Source organism: Impatiens glandulifera, chromosome 6 (genome assembly GCF_907164915.1).
Source record: "Impatiens glandulifera chromosome 6, dImpGla2.1, whole genome shotgun sequence".
NCBI lineage: Eukaryota > Viridiplantae > Streptophyta > Magnoliopsida > Ericales > Balsaminaceae > Impatiens > Impatiens glandulifera.
In genome coordinates this window covers 45,340,749-45,366,319 of record NC_061867.1, presented here as the reverse complement: position 1 = coordinate 45,366,319, position 25,571 = coordinate 45,340,749, and the positions used below count along the sequence as shown (strand labels likewise).

The 25,571-nt window shown below is 27.4% G+C and overlaps 1 protein-coding gene across 1 annotated transcript; it reads right to left on the bottom strand.

Moving 5' to 3' along the window:
- Nucleotides 1-19,955: 19,955 nt before the first annotated feature.
- On the bottom strand, nucleotides 19,956-25,194 carry LOC124942341 (galactokinase-like). The gene is made up of 13 exons (XM_047482821.1): nucleotides 24,924-25,194; nucleotides 24,652-24,836; nucleotides 24,330-24,376; nucleotides 23,425-23,519; nucleotides 23,261-23,343; nucleotides 22,889-22,957; nucleotides 22,598-22,783; nucleotides 22,373-22,507; nucleotides 21,755-21,889; nucleotides 21,473-21,543; nucleotides 21,094-21,171; nucleotides 20,347-20,488; nucleotides 19,956-20,252 (listed from the first exon to the last, which is right to left on the bottom strand). Exons 1-13 carry the CDS (start codon nucleotides 25,084-25,086, stop codon nucleotides 20,142-20,144), a joined length of 1,500 nt encoding a protein of 499 aa, XP_047338777.1. The 5' UTR covers nucleotides 25,087-25,194; the 3' UTR covers nucleotides 19,956-20,141.
- Nucleotides 25,195-25,571: the final 377 nt, after the last annotated feature.

Below are 25,571 nucleotides of genomic sequence, written 5' to 3'. Positions count from 1 at the left end.
TTGACGATATTCTCAATTGTATAAATAGTGTTTTCTGATTTGCCTCTAGGGCCACATTTTCAACAATTTCTTCTTCAACAACACATTGGTCTTCCTTGACAATCGTTATATATTCAACTGAAAAATCTCTCAAATCGACCGTACTAGTCTCTTCCAATTTAGAATCACCATTTAAAGTCTTCTCAACACTATCTTTATAAAGAACCTATTTGACATTTTTGTTATAAATGATATTCTGATTTTTATTATCCCAGAAACAATAATCAGACTCAATATCACTATAACCAATGAAAAACACTTATTAAACTTTGGACAAATTTGTTTCTATTGTATTCATTAATATGCACATATGATAAACAACCAAACACTTTCAAATGAGATAGTTTACCTTTTTATTGCTCCAAACTTCTTCTAGAATTCTGAATTTAAGAGGAACATAGGGTCATTTGTTTATCAAGTAGGCCACATTGTTCATAGTTTTTGCCTAAAAGGTTTTAGGTAGTCTAGCATGTAATCTCATTCTTCTAGCACGCTCGTTCAAGGTTCGATTCATCCGTTCAGCTGCTACATTCTCTTGACGCGTTTGTGGAACAATCTTCACCATATTGATCTCATTCACAACACAAAACTCTTTAAAATCTGAATTGATGTACTCGCCCTAAGCATTTAACCTTTTGATTTATTTTATTTTCAATTAAAGCCTTCCACTTCTTGAAAATAACAAATACATCATATTTGTTCTTCATAAAATAAACTCATATTTTTCTTGTTAAGTCATTTATAAACGTTATGTAGTACTGTGATTCTCCTATATAAGAAACGGGTCCAGATCTCCATACATCAGTGTGTACCAATTCTAGTATTTCTTTCTTGAGCTCATTCTCAATCTTTAAGAAACTCACACGTTTCTATTTTCCATTAATACAATTTTTACATAACTAATGTTCAACAGACCTCGGTTCTAGATTCTAATAATTTTTCAAAAGAATTTTATCCTTTTTTCGCTCATATAGCCTAACCTACAATGCCATAATTCACTAATCTTCGAATCATAACTACATCAACAATTTTTTTCTATATGTTGAAGTCGCGTATAACGTTCCAGTTTTGTGATCTCGAGCAACATTATTTCTCCTTTAGTCATCTTCCACGGATCGTTTCCCTAACTGAAATTGTGACCTTCGTCATCAAGTTGTGTAACAAAAGTTAAATTGTGCATTAAACTTGAAATGTGTCTCACCTTATTAATCTTCCAAATATAACCGTTTGTCATTTTCAATTTGATGTCACTCATGCCAACAATATCTAGTGGTTCACCATCTGCGAGATAAAATTTCCAAAGTTTTTAGCCACATAATTTCCATTAATTCTTTGTGGGTAGTAGTGTGGAAACACGCTCCTGAGTTCAAAATTTATGAGTTTATTGGGCTATCAACTGACAGAAGCAATGCATCAGTGATTGTTTCTATAACTGTGTTTGTTGTATTATTTTTATCATCACTATTTCTCTTTGGTGTTTTGAAGTTTCTCTTTAAGTGGCCATGTTTACCACAATTCCAATAATCAAATGTTTTCCAAACTTGGGCTGACTCCTCTTGTTTATCGACATAAATCTACTCCTACCTCGGTTGAAATTTCTATCATTACCTATGCTCCTATTCTCAACATTCAGAGAAGAACCTTTGAACGTTTCACTAGAATCAATTTTGCGAACTTCTTCAGCAAAAAATCGATCTCTAACTTCAATAAACTTTATTTTATAATTTACAATAGAGTTACTAATTTCTTTCCAAATAGGTTCCCAGTTATTTGGTACAGATGCTAACAAATTTAGGGCACTAACTTCATCCCAAAATCAATATCAACATATAGCACTTGATTTACAATTGTATTAAATTCGTTCCATGAGTAGTGATAGAAATATCATCAATCATTTTTAAATTGAAGAGGTTTTTCATTAAATGTACATTGTTTTTTGCAGATGGTTTCTCATACATATTAGAGAGAGTTTTTATAATACCCATGGTGGTTTTCTCCTTTACTACGTTGTGAGCAACAGACTTGGCTAGCATCAATCGGACAACTCCCAAAACTATCAAGGAGTTTCCATTCAGTTTAATCCATTTTCCTTGGTTTCTCATTCAAATGAACACAAAACTTCTTTCCATAAAGGTAATCATTAATCTGCATCCTACAAAATGCATAATGTGTTCTATCGAATCTTCCAATGTCATGTCTAATACTGTTCTCGTCTGTCACCATTTCAAATGTCTGATCTAACCTAACCTCGCTCTGATATCAGTTGTTAGGATTTGAATCCCCCACATCTAACATGTTTGAAACGATCTGTAAAAATGCAAGAAAAAAAAGAAGAACACGATAAGACACAAATTTATAGTAGTTTACTCAAAAGAGTTACGTTCACTTCAACCGCCACCAGATTTCATTATAAAGAAGATAGAATAAATAGTTTTGCCTCGTACTATTTATTTCTCTATAATTATTATTTTTTTTAATGTAAACTTTTAACAATAACATATTTATAAAATAAACATTCATATAATAAAATTTAAATAATTTTGATGAAAGTTCAAACCCAATAAACTCAAACAAAACTCTTGTTTGAGTTTATTGCGAGGTTACATGACTCAGCCATTATAACCTGAAAACAAATTAACCTGATCCTTCTTTTATTTTTCAGCAACAGAGTCCCCTAACTTTTTGCATTTTGATCAATTGAATCATCGAGCTTTCCTTACATTTGATCAAGCTCAAAACTTGTTCAAAGAATTGATCTATTGGCCACTGTTCTTGTAGGTTGGTTTGAGTTGTACTGGGTTCAATACATCTCTAAAAATAATTTAATTCTATATATATATTTTTTATTCGGTTTATATATTTAACAAATATTTAAAAAGTCAATATGAATTTTATTTAATTGTCTGATATTTTTAATAATTAGTTTGATAGGTTATTAATAGCTAGGAGTCAGTATTGAATTGATTATTAAATAATAATCTTATATAATAATTTTTTATAAACATATTATTTAAAATAAATTGATTAACTCCAAATTTAATATTTATAAATCAAGTTAAGATGATATCAGTGTATTATTTATTCTAGTCATCGCATTTGGATTCTCAAAAAGGATATCACATAGCATGTAATCAATGGAATACCAAGGCGAGAAAGCCATCATCCTAGTAAATTGAGTAAATTAAATTAAATACATTCATTCATTGATCTCTAATATCTTTATAGTAATATTTAAAATAATAAATTAAAGAGAATATTAAATATAAATATGCAACATAGAATATGAGAGCATTATAAAATGAGTTACAATTATATACATATTGGTAGCATATATAATGTATTTTTTAGTGTTTGGGGTGCCATGCCCCCCATTCTCAGCTAGGGTATTATCAGGAGCCTTAAGGAATATGGAATTAAGAGCCCTCCCTTCAATTTCTCTCTATATACAATAACCATGTCAGATCATATATACTTCATAATAATAATTTGACATTAGAAAGGAATGACAAAGAGAGGATGCATGAAAATCCAAAGAAAACAATAGCTTATCATCCTATATTCATGTCAATTGACACCCTAAGTTTCCCCCAAACACTTCAGTAGATTGATTACATGTTCTATATAATACAACAACTTAAATGATCCATTGAAGTGTCCAAGGGAAACTCATGGGGACAACTGACTCCTCCTTTTGAATTCAACTTGCTTGATGAATTATGATTCAAAATAGATGACACCAAATCAAATTTATAGCCTTTTGTAGTTTTAATGAGTTGGTAGGAATTCTAATTTAGACCAAGGGAGTAGTTTGAGAGTTGTACATGGCTGCAATTGTGTGCATGGTGAAAGAATAGGATCTTGCACTATCTTGGTGGTGGTCCATGTACCTTTTGGAAACATAATTCATGCTCAAAATTTTAGCATCATTCTCTTAACTCTTCTCTGTATCTATCCTATTTCTTTGGCTTGATTTTGTTAAGTAAGGAATCAAGATAGAAATGGTAGAGAGTAAAGTGTTCTGCCTCTCTTGCTTTTGTAGTTGAGATGAATAAAATTTCTAGGTTACATTTGTTGTTGTACAAGATAGGTTAATATAGACATTTAAAACTGTAAAAAACTATAGTTTCAATTAAAGTATATTGTTAATTAGTTAGAATCCAATTGAATAATTTTAAGTGTTATAAATCGTTTAAAAACTAAATCGATTTAACAATTATAAAATGTATTATGAACATTAAATAGAAAAGGAGAAATGTGATCCGATCGGCCGAACACATACCTTCGACAATGGTATATCTTGTCGATTTAAACACCGGTACACTTCATTATTTCTCCATCAAACAATGTTTGTAACCTAACACCCAAGGATCTTTAGAGATTCTTTTAAATAGTTGCTCTTCCTAAAGTTTCAATGGTACAAATCTTAATAAATGAATAAACTATAGACCTCTAAAGAGGATAAATCTTATTTTATAGAGTTATTGTCATCAAATAATTTGACTGACTTATTTGTATAGATATAAATAATATGGAGCACAAATATTTAATTTCATTGAAAATGTCATCACACATGAATTGTAACCTCATATAATTCAGTGTCATTTTATTTCCATTGAATTAATACATATTTAATTACATAAAAAAATATATATTGATGTAAATGTCATAATGCGAAATTTACCTCGAATTTTAAAAATCTTAATTTACAATTTAATTCAAATAAATTAATTTGCAGAAACTATTAAAGAAATTAATATACACTTTAATTATTTGTATTCCTATTTTAGTTATTATATATCATCTACTATTACACAAATTAATACACTAATTATGTGTATTTGTATTTTAATTACTATATAAAATTAAATACTTACATGTGCAATATTCAATTTTAAAGATGAACCAAATATACAAATCAAGATATTTGATTGGGGTTATTAAATAATTCTCCATCAACTTATCAATGTAGTTCAATTGATGAAAAATCTTAATTAAAACACAAAAAGTCTCAATATTCAATTCACACTCCGAACACTATAATTTAAATGAAAATCATGACAATGGGAGATTTAGAATGTATACATTATCTTGTTTTATATTTTTTGGCACTGTTTACTGAAAAACAAAATCAACTCAGAAATTCAGGGAACATCCAATGAGTGCAAGACAAAACAAGACAAAATGTCTTTCATAGCTACTAGTAATTGGTTGGCAAAAGAATATGTAAATAGATATTTCATAAGTTAATCATTCAGTATTCCCTCTAAATCTGGTCGAGATAGCATCCCATTCAGAAATAGGCTGAACATTGTCCTAAAAATGATCTAGATGAAGCAAAGAGAATCAACCACAGTTCCCATGAATATTTTATGTCTTTCTCAGATAGATTGATAAATGGATAGCTGCAAGATTAAATATTCTTTGGGATCCACTGCATGGTCATGTCTTGCACCAAGCAAATTTCAAGGTTCCGAAGTTTTTGTTTTTTGTAAATATTCTGATACGGTCTACAAATTAAGGCATCGGTCCTAAAATAATTCCAGAACCCTTTTCTCGGTCCTATTGTGCACATGGGCCACTTTATGTTTTTGTTTAATAATTCTGTTTTGTTTCCCTTCTCTTATATTTCTCAAACCGAATCTTGTTATTTTTAAAAGTTGTTGTAACAAGATTGTAACCGACTACTCTTGAGTAATTCAGCCGCTATAAATGCTGATGTTCACCCCACTTTTTGGTCATGAATGAAAGCTTTGTGAAATTTCTTACTCTTAATTATTCTCTCGGTCTTAAACCTCTATCTTGGACTGCTAGGTTTATTCTAGTAGTATTCTCTTCTCATTTTTGTTTCTTCTTTCTTTAATTTCGAATTCTCTTCTCATATTATTTCCGCTGCGTTTGATTATAGAATTTCACACTCGGTCCCAACTATCAAGAACTCGATTCTTGATATCAAAAACTCGGAAAGATAAGTTATAGTTTTAAGTTAACATATTCATATCTAAGTGTACATGGTTATATCCACTCTGGGCAATCACATTACTTCCTTCACTAACCAAAATATTAAATACATTTTATTTAATTTTTAAAAATTTATCATTATATATTAATAACTTTTAATTTTTTTTCCATAAAAAACATATTTTTCAAAATTAATAAATAATCTCTGTTTATACAAATAACTCGTAATCAAATAATCTCTTGAATGAGCTAGCCTTGACAAGAGAAAGTGCTAGACTGGCCAGGAGGGTTCAAGGTCTGTACCTAGTCATAGTTATAGGCTAGGTGCAAAGAGAAGATACATAAGAGAATCATGTTTTGAATTCTAGGCATGGATTCTTTCACTTCACCAAGCGAACAATTGCAGCCATGTACAAGGCTGATCAAATTTCTTCCTGACCCTAATGCCTAATATGCCTTCCAACTCTTTCAAGCTATATAATTGGATTTGGTCTCAACTCTTAAGTATTATGAATAACTCATCAGCAAGCATCCATATAGAACTAACTAAGGAAGAGTCAGTTGTCTCCTTAAGTTTCCCATGAACACTTCAATGGGATTTATTGTATCTCATTTCAAGAGATGTACATACGTACCCGCACTGAAGTGTTTGGGGGAACTTTGGGTGCCACTTGACATGATGATGATTAACTTGTGCTTTGAAGTAAGGTCGTCGGCCTGAGGTAAGGCCACGAACCCCCTTAGGAATGGGTCATCTCCCCTCCAAAGGAATTAAAATAAATATTAACTCATCAATCTTTCTTTTTCTTTTTGGGGGCAAACCAGTTAAGATGGCAATGAGTATACTACCGCAGTTAAGTAGTGATTATCCGCCCTTACCCGAACCTAATTAGTTTGCAAATGCTTAGCCAGATCGATACCCAAATCTCTATTCCTATCTGGGTACCCAAAATCTAGTGGGTATATTATTCATATATAACATTTAAAAGAAAACCAACTAAGGCTACATATATAGTATTGCGCTGTTGGGCTACTCTAGCTTAACCTTTGTTGTTACTTCTATTTTGGGCTAGTTTCAATCCGCTTATTCTCAGTTTATTGACGACCGCTTATCCAGCTTATTTTCAGGTACGTTTAATATAATCTCAGCTTATTTAATCGTTAAGTTTGAATACGTTTGATTCAGCAATTTATAGGTTAAGCTTATTTATTTTTTATATTTCATCTTTATAATTACTTCTCAAGGTAATTCGTCGTGAATTCATAAAATGTGTAAATATTTGCATGGTTTTCACTAACCGATATATGAAGATTGAAAGAATGTGCATAAATTATTTTAAAAATGATAATGGAAGAAAATTGTATTTGTTACACATCATTCAATTTTCGAGATCCTCGACATAGAAGTAGTTAGTCTTTTATGTTAATTTTTGTGAAAATATTTAATTTTTTATAATAGAAAAAAATAATAATATATAAGTCATTATATGTCAACCTTTTTAGATACATAAATATTGATTTTTAATTAAAAATTTATTAAATAATTAATTAAAAATATTATTTTACTTAATAATTTTTACTTATAAAATATTTTATTACACACAAATAATATTAATAATTGCTAAAAATAAATTATTTATATTTTATTTAAAAAAATATTAATATTAATTCCCTCACATATTAATACTTTTTTTCGAATATTTTTACTCAACATTCTAACTTTTCTTAAACTAACAAACTATCACATTCCACGTTTATGCATAAATTTAATAAATTTATCATCAAGTGGCCTTACTTTCTCTTTAGTCAAACTCATTCATGGAATTTATATATTTTAATCTTAAATATCATTTTAACCACCAAGCATTTTTTTTAATAAAGTAAAATTTGTGGATACACATGAACAAAATGTTTAACTAAAATTAATCATTAATAAATAATAATAAATTTTAAACAATATATTAAAAAGCATTCACATATATAAAATAAACAAATAATAATGATAATTAATCAAAAATTAAGGGATAATTAGTATTGGGATTAATTTCAAATAAAAAAAATTCAAAAACTTTTTTTGTTACCCAAAATATATTATAATTTAACATATTAAAAACAAATAAGTGCATTTTTCAAACAAATTTTAAAACGAATACAGGAAAATTTAATATATAAGTTAAAATGACATCATTTTAGTAGATAATTCAACTTTTAATTTGGACAATTCAACTTTACAATTACATCTTAAAATAATTTGTCGTGAATCCATAAAATGTGTAAATATTTGCATAGTTTTTCACTAGATGCATGAAGATTAAAATAATGTGCATAAATTATTAAAAAATAATAAAGGAATAATATTGCATTTGTTATTCAAAATTTGATTTTTAGGAGTCTCGACATGCAAGTAGTTAGACTTGTGTGTTAACTTTTGTGATAATAGTAATGAAAATTTTTGATTAATCTAAGAGGAAAATAAAATATTTAAGTTATTACCTGTCAATATTTTTTAGATGCATAATGTTGGAATAATCACAAAGATTGTATTTATTCTTTTCGCATTGACTAAATGTGTCTTCACGGAAGTTTGTCATTTATAAGAACTCAATAAGGATGGGTCGTCCTAATAAATAAGCATAAATATTAAGTCAATATGGTAATTTTCTTTTATTTACCATATTGCTCCTCCCCTTGAGAGAACAGGGGACACAAACATTTGGTAGCAAAGGATCCTGTCCCACAAATTATTTAGTATATTTGTTGAATTTCTTCCCATATACATATTGTGAACTTAGATTATAATACTTTTTTATACATTGATATCTAAAAAAACTGTAATTAAGAAAAATAATTAACTTAATTTTTAAACATTAAAACTCGTCAAATTTACTAAGATTCTTCAAATAACTCTTTATAGAAATTTTAAACCAAATCACAAAAAAAAAATATGAGAATCATGAAATAATATTAGAGCAATATATATATATATAGGAGGTGTAAATATTTGCATGGTTCTTCACTAACTAATGTAACGAAGATTGGAAACGTCGGCTTAGATTATAGAAGAAAAGAATAATGGTAATCTCGCTAAATACGTTAAAATAAGTGACATATTGAAATATAATCAAACACATGAAACAAAAAAATTATAAATATTTTTTATTTTCATACCGGATAATAATAATAAATCAATTGAAAAAGAAGAGGAATGATTATATATTTTACCAGTAATGTAGTCAAGATTCACGGATATGAATTGAAGGAGTTCATTGCAAAAAAATCTCTTAATCGTGGTCATATTTCTCTCACTCCCTTACAAATTATGATTTAATGTAACACCTTAAATGGTAAAAAAAACATCTTTAAATTATGTAATTTTAAACCCACATGTCAATAATAATTTATTCTAGTAAGAGCTATTTTGTAAAATAGACTGAAGATAAAGAGAAAACAATTAAAAATGAATAGAAATAATAAAAAAAAATAGTTTAACAAACAATTTCTCAATTTTCTTAAGTTAGAACAATCAAACTTTATCCTAAATAAAAACTATATCATGCTTTAGACACTAAATCATTTTTAACCAAATAGTCGTAAAAGGTATTATATAATCAATAACAATATGATGCTTAGATTTTAAATCATTAACCAAATATTTTTAAAAGTTATCATAAGTCAAGAACAATATGATGCAAATCAAAAACAGTATCATGCTTAGACTCTAAATCTTTTTAAATAAAATGTTTTAAAAAATTTTAAAGTATCTAAAATCAATAATCACATTATAAAATATATAGAGTATTAATTTATAATTATGATCTTTAGTCCCTATCTTATATAGAAAGATAAAAAAAAGTAATGAAAAGTAACTACTAAATTTTAGTTAAGAAAAATATAAACTATCTTAGAGTATTTAATATAAAAAATCTCTTTAAACTAATCAATCTAAATTAATTTTAGACAATAAAAAAATGTTACAAAAACTTTAAAATAAATCAATTTCATAATTAGTTTTTAATGATATTACATTTTATTCAGATTCACACTACTTATTTATCAATTCAATCAAAATCAAATTATAACCTAACCAAAAAAATATTATTTATAAAATTATCATCAATTATATATATATATATATATATAATAATGAGAAAAATTATAATTTATATATATATAATTACAAAAATAACTAAATTATCAAGTGAGAAAAATAATTGAATAAAAATAAAAAATAAATTAATCTTAAAAGAAAAATAAGAATTTTTATGGAGAGAGAAATATAAAAGTTGTGTGCATCATATATAAATTAACATTATTATTATTTATATGACAAATGTTTGAAAAAAAATATTTAAGTATAAATATAGATATATTTGAATTAAAATTATATCATATTTTCTTTTTCTCACTATTATATGAACTTTTTCAATAAGTTTTATATTACATATTATTTTATATAAGCTTGTAACATTTAAATTTATATATATTATATTAAATATATATAAATAATTCTTTAATTTTAAAATTTTCTAAAATTATATACACATTATTTTATATTATTTTTTCTATCATAATTTTGAATTAAAATTTCCCTTTTTATTTTATTTCATTTTCTCTGTAATTTATTCAAATTATTTTATATTTTATAATTAATTCATATTATTAATTAATTGTGAATTGCACTCTTTACTCTTATAATAATTTAATTCATTTTATTTTTTAATGTTTTATAATTCATTACAGCTATAGAAAATTTTATATGTAATTTTTATAACTTAAGAGAAAATTTTAAAATCAGATTAATTAATTAAATATTTAATCTTATAACTTAATAGAAAAATTAAAATTAAGAAACGGATTTAAAATTAGATAAATTTTTTATAACTTATTAATTTTATAATATTTTAATATATATATATATATATATATATATTACAAAAATATCATTTTACCTAATTGTTTATCAAATTAATTATTATATTTAGTAAAATGAATTTCATTTGTAATTACATGCCGACATATATTTATATTTAGTTACTATACATTCTATATGATTTGAGTAAAATTAAATTAATCAATAATATTTCTAATAATATTTTTTCATTATTATATTATAGGATCACAATTATATCTATATTCATAAAATAATATTATAACATAAATAGAATAAAGTTTCATTATCTTATATTAATATAGTATGCATTAAATAATTATAATATATTTTATGACTATGGTAACTATGATTAATAGATTACAATAATTATTATAATTATAGTTATTAGATACAGAAATTAGGGAAGCAATCTAGCAGATAATAATGATGAAAGATACATTAATATAATATATAGTATTATTTTAAATTTTAAATTAGATGAAATAGAAAATAGTAATTTTATATTTAAAAACATTAATTCTGATTATCATAATACAGTATATAAGTATATTAGTAATTTATACCTTAAGTATATTTTATGATTATGGACATAAAATAATTAATTAGTTATTATTACCATTATAATTATTACATATTAGGGAATTAATCTTAAAGATAATATTAAGGAAAATTAAATAATAATAATAATATTATGATTAATAAAAATACAACAACAATACAGCAAATATATTTTAACCATTATACTAAATTCTGACACTTTCTACTGTATGCAACATTCTAAATTATAATTGAAAATTAACAAAAGTATTTTTATTATTTATACATCCTACAATAATTTTTCATAGTAATAGTTAAACACCTAAAATTTCAAACTTTATAACCTTTAGAGAAATTAAAAAAAAAAACATTGTGAACTAAAATCACAAAAGGATTTCATTTGTAAATTGAACTTTGATTTGATCAAAGTACATTTTCTTATAAAAGGAAAAATAAAACATTTATGAAATAATAAATTTTTATTAAGAATTAATTATTATTTTTTCTAATAATAAATGTATAAATTAATTTTTGGTGAGTCTACCATTTCATGATTATTTATTTTCATTAATATAATTTGTATTACTATTTCATTTTTATACACATTTCTCACCATGTTTGCGTTCTCATTATTATTTTAATTTTATTAATACAATCTTAATTAAAACTTTAATTTTATATTCCTTTGTACCCGTGAACGCGTATATATTTGTGTATATATATTTATCATCTAGTTACGAACAATAGTGCATTTCATTTGCGAATTAAAAAGTTGAGATATGGTGAGCGCAAATAAAAAAGGTATTACATTCTTTTCATCTTCGAAACCTCCGAAATCTCCACATTCCATTACTCATAGCAAGAAGAGTCTTACGAATCAGATTCCAATTACCCACATTGGATCCTCATCCGATGTCAATCAAAATATTTTCTTTCAGAAAACAGTTGATATAATCCGACCACCCTACAATGGCAATGATCCAACTATTGAAAATCGACTAAAGAGGTAACATTGTATATCAATCTTGCCTATATCACTTCTTTCCGACTTATAACCGTGCTTTTCTATATTATTTCTCCCTTATTTAGACATTAGCTTCTATTGACTGTATTGTAAATATTGTTCTTTTTCTTTACAAAAAATTGAATCGTAAATATTATTTTTGTATATAAATAAAATGGACAGAATAAAAGAGAATGCAAAACCATATTAAGCAATATCTCAAAAGATTTATGACTGGTCTGTCTTTTTAATACAAATATCTTTATAAGACTCTTTTTGTGCATGACTGATATGATTAAATCCCAAACACTTAATTATTTTATGAATTTTCTTTTTGGCAGGATTATATCAAACCGGATAGCGTCAAGGAAGAACAGAGAGAGGAAGGAAAAAAACTTTGTTGAGATGAAAATGAAAGAAAAAAGTCTCAAAGTAATGAATAATTAGAATTTATATATTATGATTAACTTTAAGTATGTGTAATGGTTTACTTATTTTTATTATACCAAGATTGTCAAATACAGGCTGGCCAAGGATTTGGGCAAACACTTTTAATGTTCAAATTAACACAAATCTCAAATAATTTATTTCCGTGTTAAAAAAAAAATGCATCGTTTAAGCATAAAAATAAAAATAAAAATAAAATCCTCACTAAATCACTATTTAAATTTTCCTAAGTGGCCTTTTTAATAATTATGTATAATCTTTATCATATGTTGTTTAGATTGACATAGAAGCTAAGGTTTGGGAAGAAAATCATAGAAGGGATGAGTTGCATATAGAGAACCAGGTTTTGCGCAAACTGATGGATGAGAAAATGGAGATCGATCTATTGAAAGCAAGTAAGAGTTCTTCTTATTTACTTTACATGGTAATATTAGTTTTTATAAATTGAAATATTAGTTTACATTTCTTAAATTTATCTAGGAATGACGATAGAGCTCAAATCTGAAATGAAATTGCGAAGGGAATGCAATATCAAAGAGGCGCAAATGATTGAGAAGAAACTCGAAGAACTAGCGGTGAAAAACGATGTTTTTGAAATGAAAACTCTGAGAGAAACTCTTATCATGGACTATAAAAACAGGATATGAATCATATGATTTATGAAGGAGTGGCATTGTCATTGTCTACCAATTGAAATTTTATTTTCTTGCTTAATTTAACAACTCATATATACTCTAGGGTTATTTCTGCTTTGCTCTTTGGGGAAATATGTTTTGTTACTTTCACATGTTTTTTTTTTGTTCTGAATTGTTGTTATTTGAGTTTTCCTTCTATTTTATTCATCAGAACTGAGATATTGTGTTCGATAGAAAGACTCAACTTTATAAATATATATATATATATATATATATATATATATATATATATATATATATATATATATATATATATATATATATATATATATATATAAAGTAGTTTATTATCATTATCAATGTTGAATTATATTATAGTTTGATATTATTTCTTTAACATTATTTAATTTTTAATCATTCTTTAGATGATTTTTTTAATTATTATGATTTTGACAAAAAGAAAATATAAAAAATACAAAAATTATAACAAAAAAAATCAGGATCATGATCGATTTAGTTGGAAACATAATTAAGTAAAACAACAATTAATATTACATTATTTAGAAATTACCATTTAAATATTATAACTCTCAAAAATAATTTATAATTCACTGTGATGGCTCAAGTTAAAGTGTCTGTGTCTAACCAATTAATATGGTAGATTTGATTACACTTAAAACAATTTAGGTTAAAATAATAATTAAATGAGTAATGCTAACTATTTAAAAATAAAATTTTGAAAAAAAAAACTTATTTTATAGTCTAAACAATCTTCAATTATTTGAATGTCATCATTTTTAAATTTGATACAAAACTTATAAACTTTACAAGGGTAGAGGCAAACCCGCGTAAAAGTGTTGAATTAGTATATATATATTATTTCACTAGACGAGCTCTAAAGGAGTTCGAGCTTTCTAAAGGAGCTCTAAACGAGCTTTCTAAAGAACTCTAAACGAAATTTAAACGAGCTCTAAATGAGTCGAGCATGAGTGACTCGTGAGCTCAACTAAATTCATACAAGCTTAAACGAGTTCGAGCCAAGCTCAAGTCCGAATATATATACTAGACTAGCCAAGCTCGAGTCTGACATTGTTTGGCTAGGCTCAATTAGAACCCTATATATAATTAATTCCCTCTTTTAGTCTAGCGGCAACAATATGGATATCTCTAGCCTCCTTAAGAAGTTCTAGGTTCAAGTCCGGCAGGCGACAAGTTATGCATTTACTTAAATGATTAATTGTGTTTGCGGGCTATGTTCATAACCCTTTTGGCATATTTTTATCTCTTCTTCTACCCTAGCGGCAAGAAGAGGTGGATATCCCCAGCCTCCTTCAGAGGTACTAGGTTCGAGCCCGTTAGGCGATAAGTTCTACGTATGGTTAATGGTTAAGTGTGTTTGCGGACTATGTTTTTAACCCCCTTGTGGCTACATTTTTTATATCACTTAATTATATTATCTATTTTAGCCTAACGGTAATAAGAGTTGGATATTCTCAGCCTCCGTGAGGTTCTAGGTTTGAGCTCGTCAAGCGGCAAATTCTACACCTAGTTAAATGGTTTAGTGTGTTTGCAGGTTATGTCCTTATTTAATCCCTTATCTCATTTATCCTCTCTTCTAGCCTAGCAACAATAAAAGGTAGATATCCCCAGCCTCTTTGAGAGGTCCTAGGTTTGAGCCGATCAGACGACAAATTTTGCGTCTAGTTAAATGGTGAAGTGTGTTTGTCGGATATATGTTTAACCACCTTGTGGTCACATTTTCGATTCGATTCCATCTAGAAACGTTTTGAGTTTAAGCGGAAATCGTAGCTATAGATCAATGTCATGCTAGGTTCTCTTTTAATTCCCCCAACAAAATATATATATTAAATGATAACAAACCAACCACATATTTGATTAAAAAAAGTGAAAAAATTATAAAAATAATAAGAAGATGCCTTTAAGAGGACCTTCAATAGAAATATTTATTTAAATGATTCTTTATTAAAAAAATAAAAAATAACTCGAAATCTGGTGATTTCATTTCTTTTGCTGCTATAAAGGAAAAATATATTGACTCAAGTAATGATCACCAAGACAATCGGAGGAGGATATGGACAACAAACAATCCACCAACTAGAAAATATTATGCAAATTCTATAAATTTAGAATGAAAATTCCAATCCCAAAAAACAAAATGCAAAATCGAATAAAACAAAATAGCCTCCAATACTTAAAATTTTTTTACTAAATGAACCAAGAAAAAAAAACTCAACTTTATGGAGAATTTTTTTAGAGGGAGAAACCTTATGCTAGACATGATAATTAACTTAGACATATCCAAGAAAAATTAGTCTCATATTTAAATGTTTGTAAAATCAGTCTCATATTTAAATATTTGTAATTCTCTATAAGATTAATTTTAATTTTAATTAGATTAGCGGGTTGAGACGAGGGATTTTGATTTTTATGTTAAACAAAATGAATCAGATTGATTCATTTAAATATAAATTTAACCATAAGTCATAAGTCAAATGGATATGAGTATGTATGAGTATAAGTTATACCAAGTAATTGTTTTAATTATATATATATATATATATATATATATATATATATATATATATATATATTTAAAAAAATTAATTAATATGTCAAAATTATTTCTATTTTTTTAATAAATAATTATATATATACATATTAATATTTTTATAATTTATATAATTTTATATTAAATTTATATATAACAACTTATATAAAAATTAATTCGTGATATATTTAAATAAAAATAAATTAATTAATTTAATTATTTGTGTCCCTTAATTATTTTTATAAATAATTATATGTATTAATTTTATTTTTATTAATTATTTTATAATTTATATAAAAATATATATAACAATCTATTTAAAACTTAATTCGTGATATATTTAAAAAAAAAATTATTATTTTTTTATTATTTGTTTTTTTAAATAATTTATAATTATAAATTAAATTTAACCATTAATTTAACCAAGTGATGCACTGATTAAAGTGTTTATATTTCAAATTTTATACTCAATTAATGTTTTAAGTGAAGGTAAGTGTGTGGTGCTTTTATGAGTTTTTCTTATAAATAATTAGGTATATCAATCATTTTATTTGTATTAATTATTTTATAAATTATATAATTATATATTAAATATATATATATATATATAAACCTAATTAAAAACTAATTCGTGATATATTTAAATAAAAATAAATTTATTTATTTAATTATTTATCTCTCTTTTATGGGTTTATATACAAAATATATATATATATATACAAAATTATAAATTAAATTCACCAATCACAAATGATGGAAGGATTAAATTGCTCACATTTCAAACTTGAGATCAGACTTCGAATCATATTGTGGTATAGGTGGTTTTGAATTTGAGGGATTAAGGGAATGATCAGATTTTATTGAAGTATTATAAAATAATGGTGGTATTGGGTGACAATTTAGGGATTAAAGCAATGATGGTTTAAATTAGATCAAAATGTCCAAAATGAGGGTATAATGTGACCGATAATGACATATAAGTTGGATATGCATGCGAATTTGAGAAATTAAAAGAATTGTGGTTATTGCATAATATTCAAAGTGCGGGTATGTGTGGTGACTGGTGAATGATTATATATCTCGACCAGTCATTTCCGGATAGTAAGTCAAAATAATGAATATAGTTAAATGACATTACTTCAGTTTATTCATTTATGTGAATATAATGTAAGATGAACGACAAATGTTATAGTCTTCTTTTTTTTGAAAAATATCTATGTATATTAAAAATGATAAAAAATCGTTTAAACACAACGACAAAGCATGACATAAAAATAAAAAAATAAAAATGTTACTCAGTAAGTCTTTTAGAATAATGATTAACTCTCTAACGAACTCTACTAATTTTCCGGAATGAATATCAGAAAGTGTCATAATAATAACATTATGATTAATATGAATCAGACAACTATAATCATTGAAAGTTCGACGATTTTTCTCCAACAAAATAGTTAATCAAAAAATAATTGAAATGGTAACTCAAATATGTAAGTCTTTCATATCAGTCGCATCAATCCAAACTTCTTTGCAACTACTCAAAAATCCATGCATTACCCACTGAATCTCAATAATACTCTAGAAAAGGCTCCATATATTGGTTACCCCTCGACAATGCAAAATTAGGTGAAATCTATGCAACCTTCTCGTAACACATATGACTAACCATAATACAACATTTTTTATACTCATATCATCCATAATAATTCCACTGTGAATAACTCTCTATCAAAAGAACAAGATCTTTGATGAAATATTTGATCCCAAAGTTTCTCCCAACAAAAATTGTATGAAATCATCTTAGCGATCAACTTGTAGCAATGCCCCTCATGGAAATTATTCATGTTTTGTTAACGCATAATGTCTTGTTCAAACGAGGACACTCGTTTTTGTTTATCAAAAGTAAAACATTATTATTGGATGAACTTATATATATTGAATTCAATAATAACAAGTGTTGTAGTAGTTAAAGTATTCACATTTTAAACTTGAGACTAGAATTTGTGTCCTAATTAGTGCGAATATAGACGAGATATTATAAAGATTAAAATGATTATGATGATGATATGTGTGAGTGTGAATTTGAGGGATTAAATGAATGGTTGAATTTTAGAAGGTTGGATGCGAATTTGAAGGATTAAGGGAATGGTGGTTCGAATTGAATCAAAATACACAAAATGAGAGTTGAAGCAAAATGGCCAAAGTAATGGTAGGTGTTAGTCGATAATGACGAATCGAATTAAGCAAAATTCTCAATGTGAGGATAGAAGATAGTCACCGATATAACAAAATGTTAAATTTTGGTGTTCTAAGTTTTTATTATTTGCTTGTTTTCATATTTACATTATGATTGCAATCACATAATATTAAACGTCTCTTTTATAGTTTCTCTTATTATGGTGACTTTGTTGGTACATAATGAAATGATGACATACTTTAATTATATATATCATTTTTTCGTTTAAACATTCAGTTCAAAGTGTTTCTAAATAGGTTCATTTAAGATTAATAAATTTAATTAAGAATTTGTTTGTTCATCAAATATTTTTGAAAATATTTACTCTTGATTATTAATTCCAAAATATCATTTTAAATTTTAACATAAATGATCGTTATGTTGAAAATATTTATTTGGTATTTGATTAGGACGATTATAGTGACAATAATTTCTTATTATTTTAATTTATTATAATATATTTAATTAATCTTTATAAATTTTAACATATTTAATTAATCTTTGCAACGCAAGAGATCTATGTGTTATTATATATATAATAACACTTAATAATAAAGTATTGAGTCTTCACACCATAATATATGACCCGTTATGTGAGCGTATACGGGTCGTGTTGTTGATTTGGGGGTTGATCTTTTCTCGAATTTGGAGCGATTCATTAAAAAAAAATAAGATTACAAATAACATATTTATAAGACTTGAATTTGCAACATATACATATATGGTCGCGCATAAATGACACAAATACTATCTTTGTCTCATCTTCAGTTAACTATCGATCAAACTGAAAAAAAAACGTCGTAATAATTCAGATCAGAAATTTTGAGACATATTATATTTGACATCCCTGGTCTGAGTTCTATATGTCATTTGGAGATGCATAAAAGTCCATATAATTGATTTTTGTTATTTTCATGTTGCAAACAATATTTGCAATAAGCTATATCAATATTTTTTTGAGTAATTTCATTTCATTTAAAGAAAGTCGTCTTTTAAACACGACAAAATTGACACACAAAAAACACAAAGAACTGAAATAGAAAGAGAAAAAGAAACAAAAATCACGCCAAAAAAAAGAAACCTGAAAAAAATTACAACAAATAAAATTAAATCCAAATGACATCAAATACTAACTCCGATGCATCATGTTGAAATACTTATAAATGATGTGCTAAGAATAGGTTTAATAGACCAAAAGGTCATATGTTCAATTTCATTTATAAACGCTTTGATTTTAAATAGGAAATCATAACTATGGGGTGTGACTAGTTCTCTTTTAATTAAAAAAAAGTGTGAAGTGCTAGGGTTTGCAAAGTTGAATGTGGTCAATCACATAGTGAATAAGAGTGAGGCTTCAATTGGGAAAAGCTAATATATATGACAAGATCTAAAGGGAATTTTGTGTTAAAAATGAAAAGCATTGAGAAATAGGCCAGGAAATTGAGTGACAAGTATCCAAAAGAACAAACTATAAAATTGAATATATGGAATAATAAATTGAAATTATAAAATTGAATGATTAAATTAGAAGAAACTGTAAAATATATGGAATAATAAATTGAATTTTTAATCAAACTATAAAATAAAATTTGATCAACTTTTTTTCTGTCAAACAATATTGGTTCTGATTTTTGACAAAAAAAAATAAAATAAAAGATTCTTATTGCAAATAATCTCAAATTGGGAAACAAAAGATTAAGTGGCAGCAAAACAGTTATCAATCAATGAATTAAATGGGAAAGATAAACTTGGTTATAACTTGCACTAATAATAATCAACTGAATCTCAATCATTCTTATACTCTAATCTTATACTTAAACCCCCATTTGCTAGAATTTGAAAATAGCAGAGCCACTTGAAGGTTTGGATGCAAACACATATAGGCCAAGATCATTATTACTTATCACCCCCTTGTCTATTCTTGACTGGTAAAATTGTCCCTGTTATTAATGGACAAAAAGATAATATCATATTAGATATTGTTAATATAACTGTTACAAAGTTTTTTAAAAAGGAAGAAAAATATACACTTGCCTTCAAGTTGAGGATGAACTGAGGAACAATAGACTCTTTGACCAAAGCAACCACACAGCCACCCCATCCAGCTCCGGTTAGCCTAGCTCCAAATGCTTCATTGTCTTTGCATACTTTCACCAGATCTTCCAATTCCGGACAGCTTCAGGCAATACAAGTCATTATAGTAATAGGGTTAATAATGGCATTGATATGATTTTAGAAAGAAAAAAAATTAAGTCAAGAATTGTAATTAAGGAGATGCAAAATTGTGTATAGTGATTTAAAAACATAACGGAAATAACAAAAAAAACTATCGAAAAAATATAATTTGATCTATTTTTACAAGTTTAAGAAGCAAAACAAGCTAGGTTTTGATGCAAGTTGAGTAAACAATATGAACTTCTAAAGCCTTCTCAACCTTAACTTGATTATGCCTTGGATTTCGGAAGCTTTGAACTGATTAGAGTAGAGAGATTCGTCTTAATAAGAATTGGTACACCGCCCTTATTATTATCAGTGGATCTTATGGAACTAAAGGAACAAGAGATATTTAATGGCTAGAAAAGATCATTGTCATGTTTGAAGAGCAATTTCCTTATTGTTCTCACTTCTATCGAAAAGATGTCTGCAAGCTTCTCGGTATAAAATATTATTTACTTGATTGAGATCTACAATATTAATTGTTTATATAGACTTTCATGTCTATAACTGCAACTTGTTTAGTTAACAATTGCTTCATTTTAAGTAAAAAGATCGGGATTGTACCTGCACTCATAGAGAACACTGCAGCTATGATGACTCTCATTCATAAGGGCCCCAAGCTTCTTCAACATTTCATCATCACTACACATAAATTTCACCCAGAATTAGTCTTTTAGTATCCCTTTACCATATTTGGATGCATTCCCACTACAAAACACCCTCTCAGAATAGAAATTAAGGGCATTCTAAGTAGGAATCCACCCGTGACATTTGGTCTTTTAAGAACCACTCTTGCCACTTGAGTTATTTTAGTGGGATATAAATATAATATTATTATATTCTTTTAATGTCCCCACCACATCTCATGCCAAACGGGAAAACCACCCAAATGTTTCGATTCCATGCAATGTTTTGCATTGACCAACAAATATTGTATACTCACCTCATATTTGATGATACAGTGTCCCTGAAAGCATACACTCGCTTGGCTTCAGAATAAACATGGAAGGCTCTCTGAAACAGTGGATTCTCCATTCAGTAAAGTTAACCCTTTTTTTAACATGGTAGTAAATGAAAATAATCCACAAAAACTAGTAACATATCTAGAGAAAACAATACTAAGTTCTTGAGCAGAACATGACAAAAATAAACTAAATTGCACAACAATATAAGAATTTCAATTGATTGAACATATTTCATGTTTTCAGAAACTATACAAAAGCACCTGGTATAATTTGTACTGATTAGCAGCTTTAATCACATCCAAAGAGCTCTGAGACTTGACAAAGATTGATTGCAGGCTCTCCTCTGTAATCTTTTCAATATCTTCAGTGGTGTATGGTTCCTCATTCAAGAGTTTCTGCACAACAGAAGAATTCACACAAGATGAGATACTTTGAAAGATGGAAAAAGAAGAAACATATGTTTTTATCTTTTTCACATCTGGTTCATAGCATATCACCGTTTGGGATAATTGTGTATCTGTTTATAAAAATAATATGGTAACGCATGGGAAATAAATAAGCCACCAAATGACATTTTCAAATAGGATCATAATCAGTACCTTATGGCTCGTTTGGTAGGAGGCACAAGTTATTTATGGCATAAATTGTAAGCATGAATAAAAGATATAAGTTATATATGTTACTATTGTTTGGTTTGAATTATATAAAATGTTTGGCATGAGTATTAGAAACACCTATTTATGGATCTAAATTTGGATTCAGAGGAGACAATCACTAAATTTTCAATTTGTCTAACTAAGTTATGTTTCCAAATGATCTCATCTGAATTCACACCCAAATATCTCAATGAAAAAGTGTTTCTACATGGGGCTATTTACCTTAACAGCAACAACTGGATCAGAAGATCCATGATCGCCAGCAAATGATACACACAACCCTTCAACATCTGAAAGAGTTTTCACACGGGATATTGCCTCTTGGGGTTTCATTCCAAGCTTTATACCTAGAATAATCTGTTGAATACCAAATTTAAAATTTGAGAAAAAGTATACAAATGGGGCATGATATAATCGATCTATTAACTTAAATGGGCTATTACTCACAGCTGCCAGACGACATTCAACAACTCGGTTATTGTAATTTGTAGCAGCAGTTACAGCTTTCTGGGATTCCGCCAATGAATGGGCTATCACAAAGGAACCCCCAGCTGGAAGTTGAACGTCAGTTGCACGAATTGGGTTAAAGTCAATCAGCTCAGCAAAGCCAGTTTTTGCCATGACAGATATAGCCTAGTGTATATTTATGAGCATGGCATCAATAACATAAATTTGTAAAGTTGCTTTCAGATATAGGCATCAAGGGAAGAGCAACTATAATAGAAGTTTAATGATAACCTGGTCCATCCCACCAGATTGTGTCCCAATATGCTGTTCACATTCACATGTAAGTTGAGCAATTTCTTTCTGTTCAAATTGAAGAGATACAAATTTAACATACAATATTAAGTAGAGCAGAAAGCATAATCATAAGTTAAACCGAGACTCGAAAGCTCAAAAACAAACCTAACCCAGAATTAGAAGTAAGGCTCTTTTAAATTCATTTTCTTCTCATTCTATTTTTATATTATTTCCATTCATCTGCCAGATGAACTTGTGTGTCTTGGACTAAATCAACATTTTTACCACTCTTCTATACACAGATTATTTATTGGAAAATCATATGTAATCGTGCAAACATAATTAACAGCCCAGAAAAAGTGAAGTAACCTTTGGAAAATTCTGATCAAATGCAGCCATTATTGCAATCGTAGATGAGCAAACAAATGCTGCAGAACTTGATAATCCAGAGCCTAGAAGAAAAAGAAGCATCTCTAAATGATTCTTTTATATATTCAGTAGTTTTGCTGGTCATTTATTGTGTAGAATTAAACCTGTAGGAACTGTTCCATCAACCATAACGTCCAAGCCAATTTGTGGTCCAAGTTTGAGACCTTTTAACTTGGCAAAGTCATGGTAGCCTTTGTACCTGCAGAAGTCCAGGTGATCATCCGAGGCATAGCAAAGAGGACACGTAAGAAAGATGATGAAAGGAGATAACCATAATACATGAATTTGATGATTAGACACTTAAAGCATGAAATCAGACTCTACATAAAGTATTGATTTGATCTTGAAATTAGATAGCATTGATTACCTCAGTTGATTAATCAAGAATCCATGTCTAGTTCATAGTCAGGCACAATTATCACTTTACTTCATAGATCATAGACCAACTTCTAAATCCAAGAGTGCACAATTTATTTATAAATATGTAGATTAATTATCATCCCCATGTGTTGTTTTTTCTTGCATGTTTAGGATGAAATCGTACATTCAAAAGATATCATATATCAAAGACCATAACTAATACTCAATTTTATTCACTTTTTAAAAGAAAATTCATTAAAATCTGCAGAAAACACAAAGGTCGTGTCAACAACACAGAGATCTTTAGTGCGACAATAAGGGAAATGATACATAGAATCAAGAATCTTAGCACATTAAGTAAGTAACTTATGTTAAAAACTGGGTATCAACAACATCAAGAAGCACAAACCCATAATTTAGTTGAAAATTTTCATAGGTATAGGTATTGAGATCTAACACAAATGGGTCGATCTATGAATCGATTTAAACCTGTAGGAACTGTTCCATTCCATCCCGCACCAGAGAAATTATTGAAAGAATAAGATGTGAAGCATCACTTTTATAATTAATATTACAAAAACAAAGTTAATACTACCTAACATATCAATGCAACGAGACTAACCAAAAGAGATGAAGAATATTTACTCACCCACATATAAAATAGTGTCCCCATCGATGATTTTTTAGATCAATTTCCTACAAGAGCATAAAACCATCAAGCTTATGTATAATTAAGAGAACAACTCACTCTTTAACAAATATGAAACAGATAAACCTACTCAACAGGACTGAAGGCATTGTATAGTAAAATACCACTAAAATAAATGTCCCTATGAATGAAAATCATATTCACAAAAACCACAAGTAGCCATATAAAGATTCAAGTATTAGAATAATAGAATTCCATCACAATGACATGCCAATGAGAATCTCTAGGTCAAGACTATTGCAATAAAATAGATTAATTAAACCTGATTTGGGTCAGCAGGGTAAGTGCACATGCTGTACTTGTCATTGACATTCGCTATTCGAATCAAATTCTCAGGATACCCATCATCTTTCATCCTAATTGCGACAATCGTATCTTGACGAATAGCCATTGGAAGCACCGAGTACCCTTCATAGTCGATATGTTCGCCAATCAAATTCACTCTTCCTGCATAAACATAAAAACTCATACTTTATGTAAGAAACGTCGAAATAAATGAAAATGATGAAAAGGGTCGGAGATGAGATAATCAACCAGGAGAACGAGCGTATACATCTGGCGGATGCCCAAAGACCTGAATGAATTTGGATTTGAGGTTGTCGAAACGAAGTTGAGCTTCTTCGAGTGATGATCCATCGCCATAGACTGGGTCAAGCGAGGAGTATATAGGAATTGGAAGTTCTTCATGCCTTGTCATTGCATAAACTCGATCAAAGTGAAAAAGATGGATGAGATCTCTTTATAATAAGAATTTGGGTTTTGAGAAAACGAGATAAGTCCAAGGAGGAGCCGAAAATGCAATAATGATGACAAAGTCTCTTTTAGCTTATACAGTCATCTTTTCAAAAAAAGATAAGATCTTAATATTTGGCCGATTTAAAAATATCTTTTTTGTGGACCACTCACTATTCATTCAACATTTTCAAATAAATTTTCATATTTAGGATTATAAAAAATTGAATTATTAATAAAAAATAAATTAAATAAAAAAAGAATATTTTAATAAATAAAAATAATAACATAATTATAAATTATTTAAGTGAATTATTCAAATAATTATTATTACAAAAATATTACAACTATTTTTTCAATATGTCATTCAAATTAAAAGTATTAAAATACTTTTTCAATTTTAATATTTTTTTTATACAATTATATATTTTATCATTAAACTATTCATAA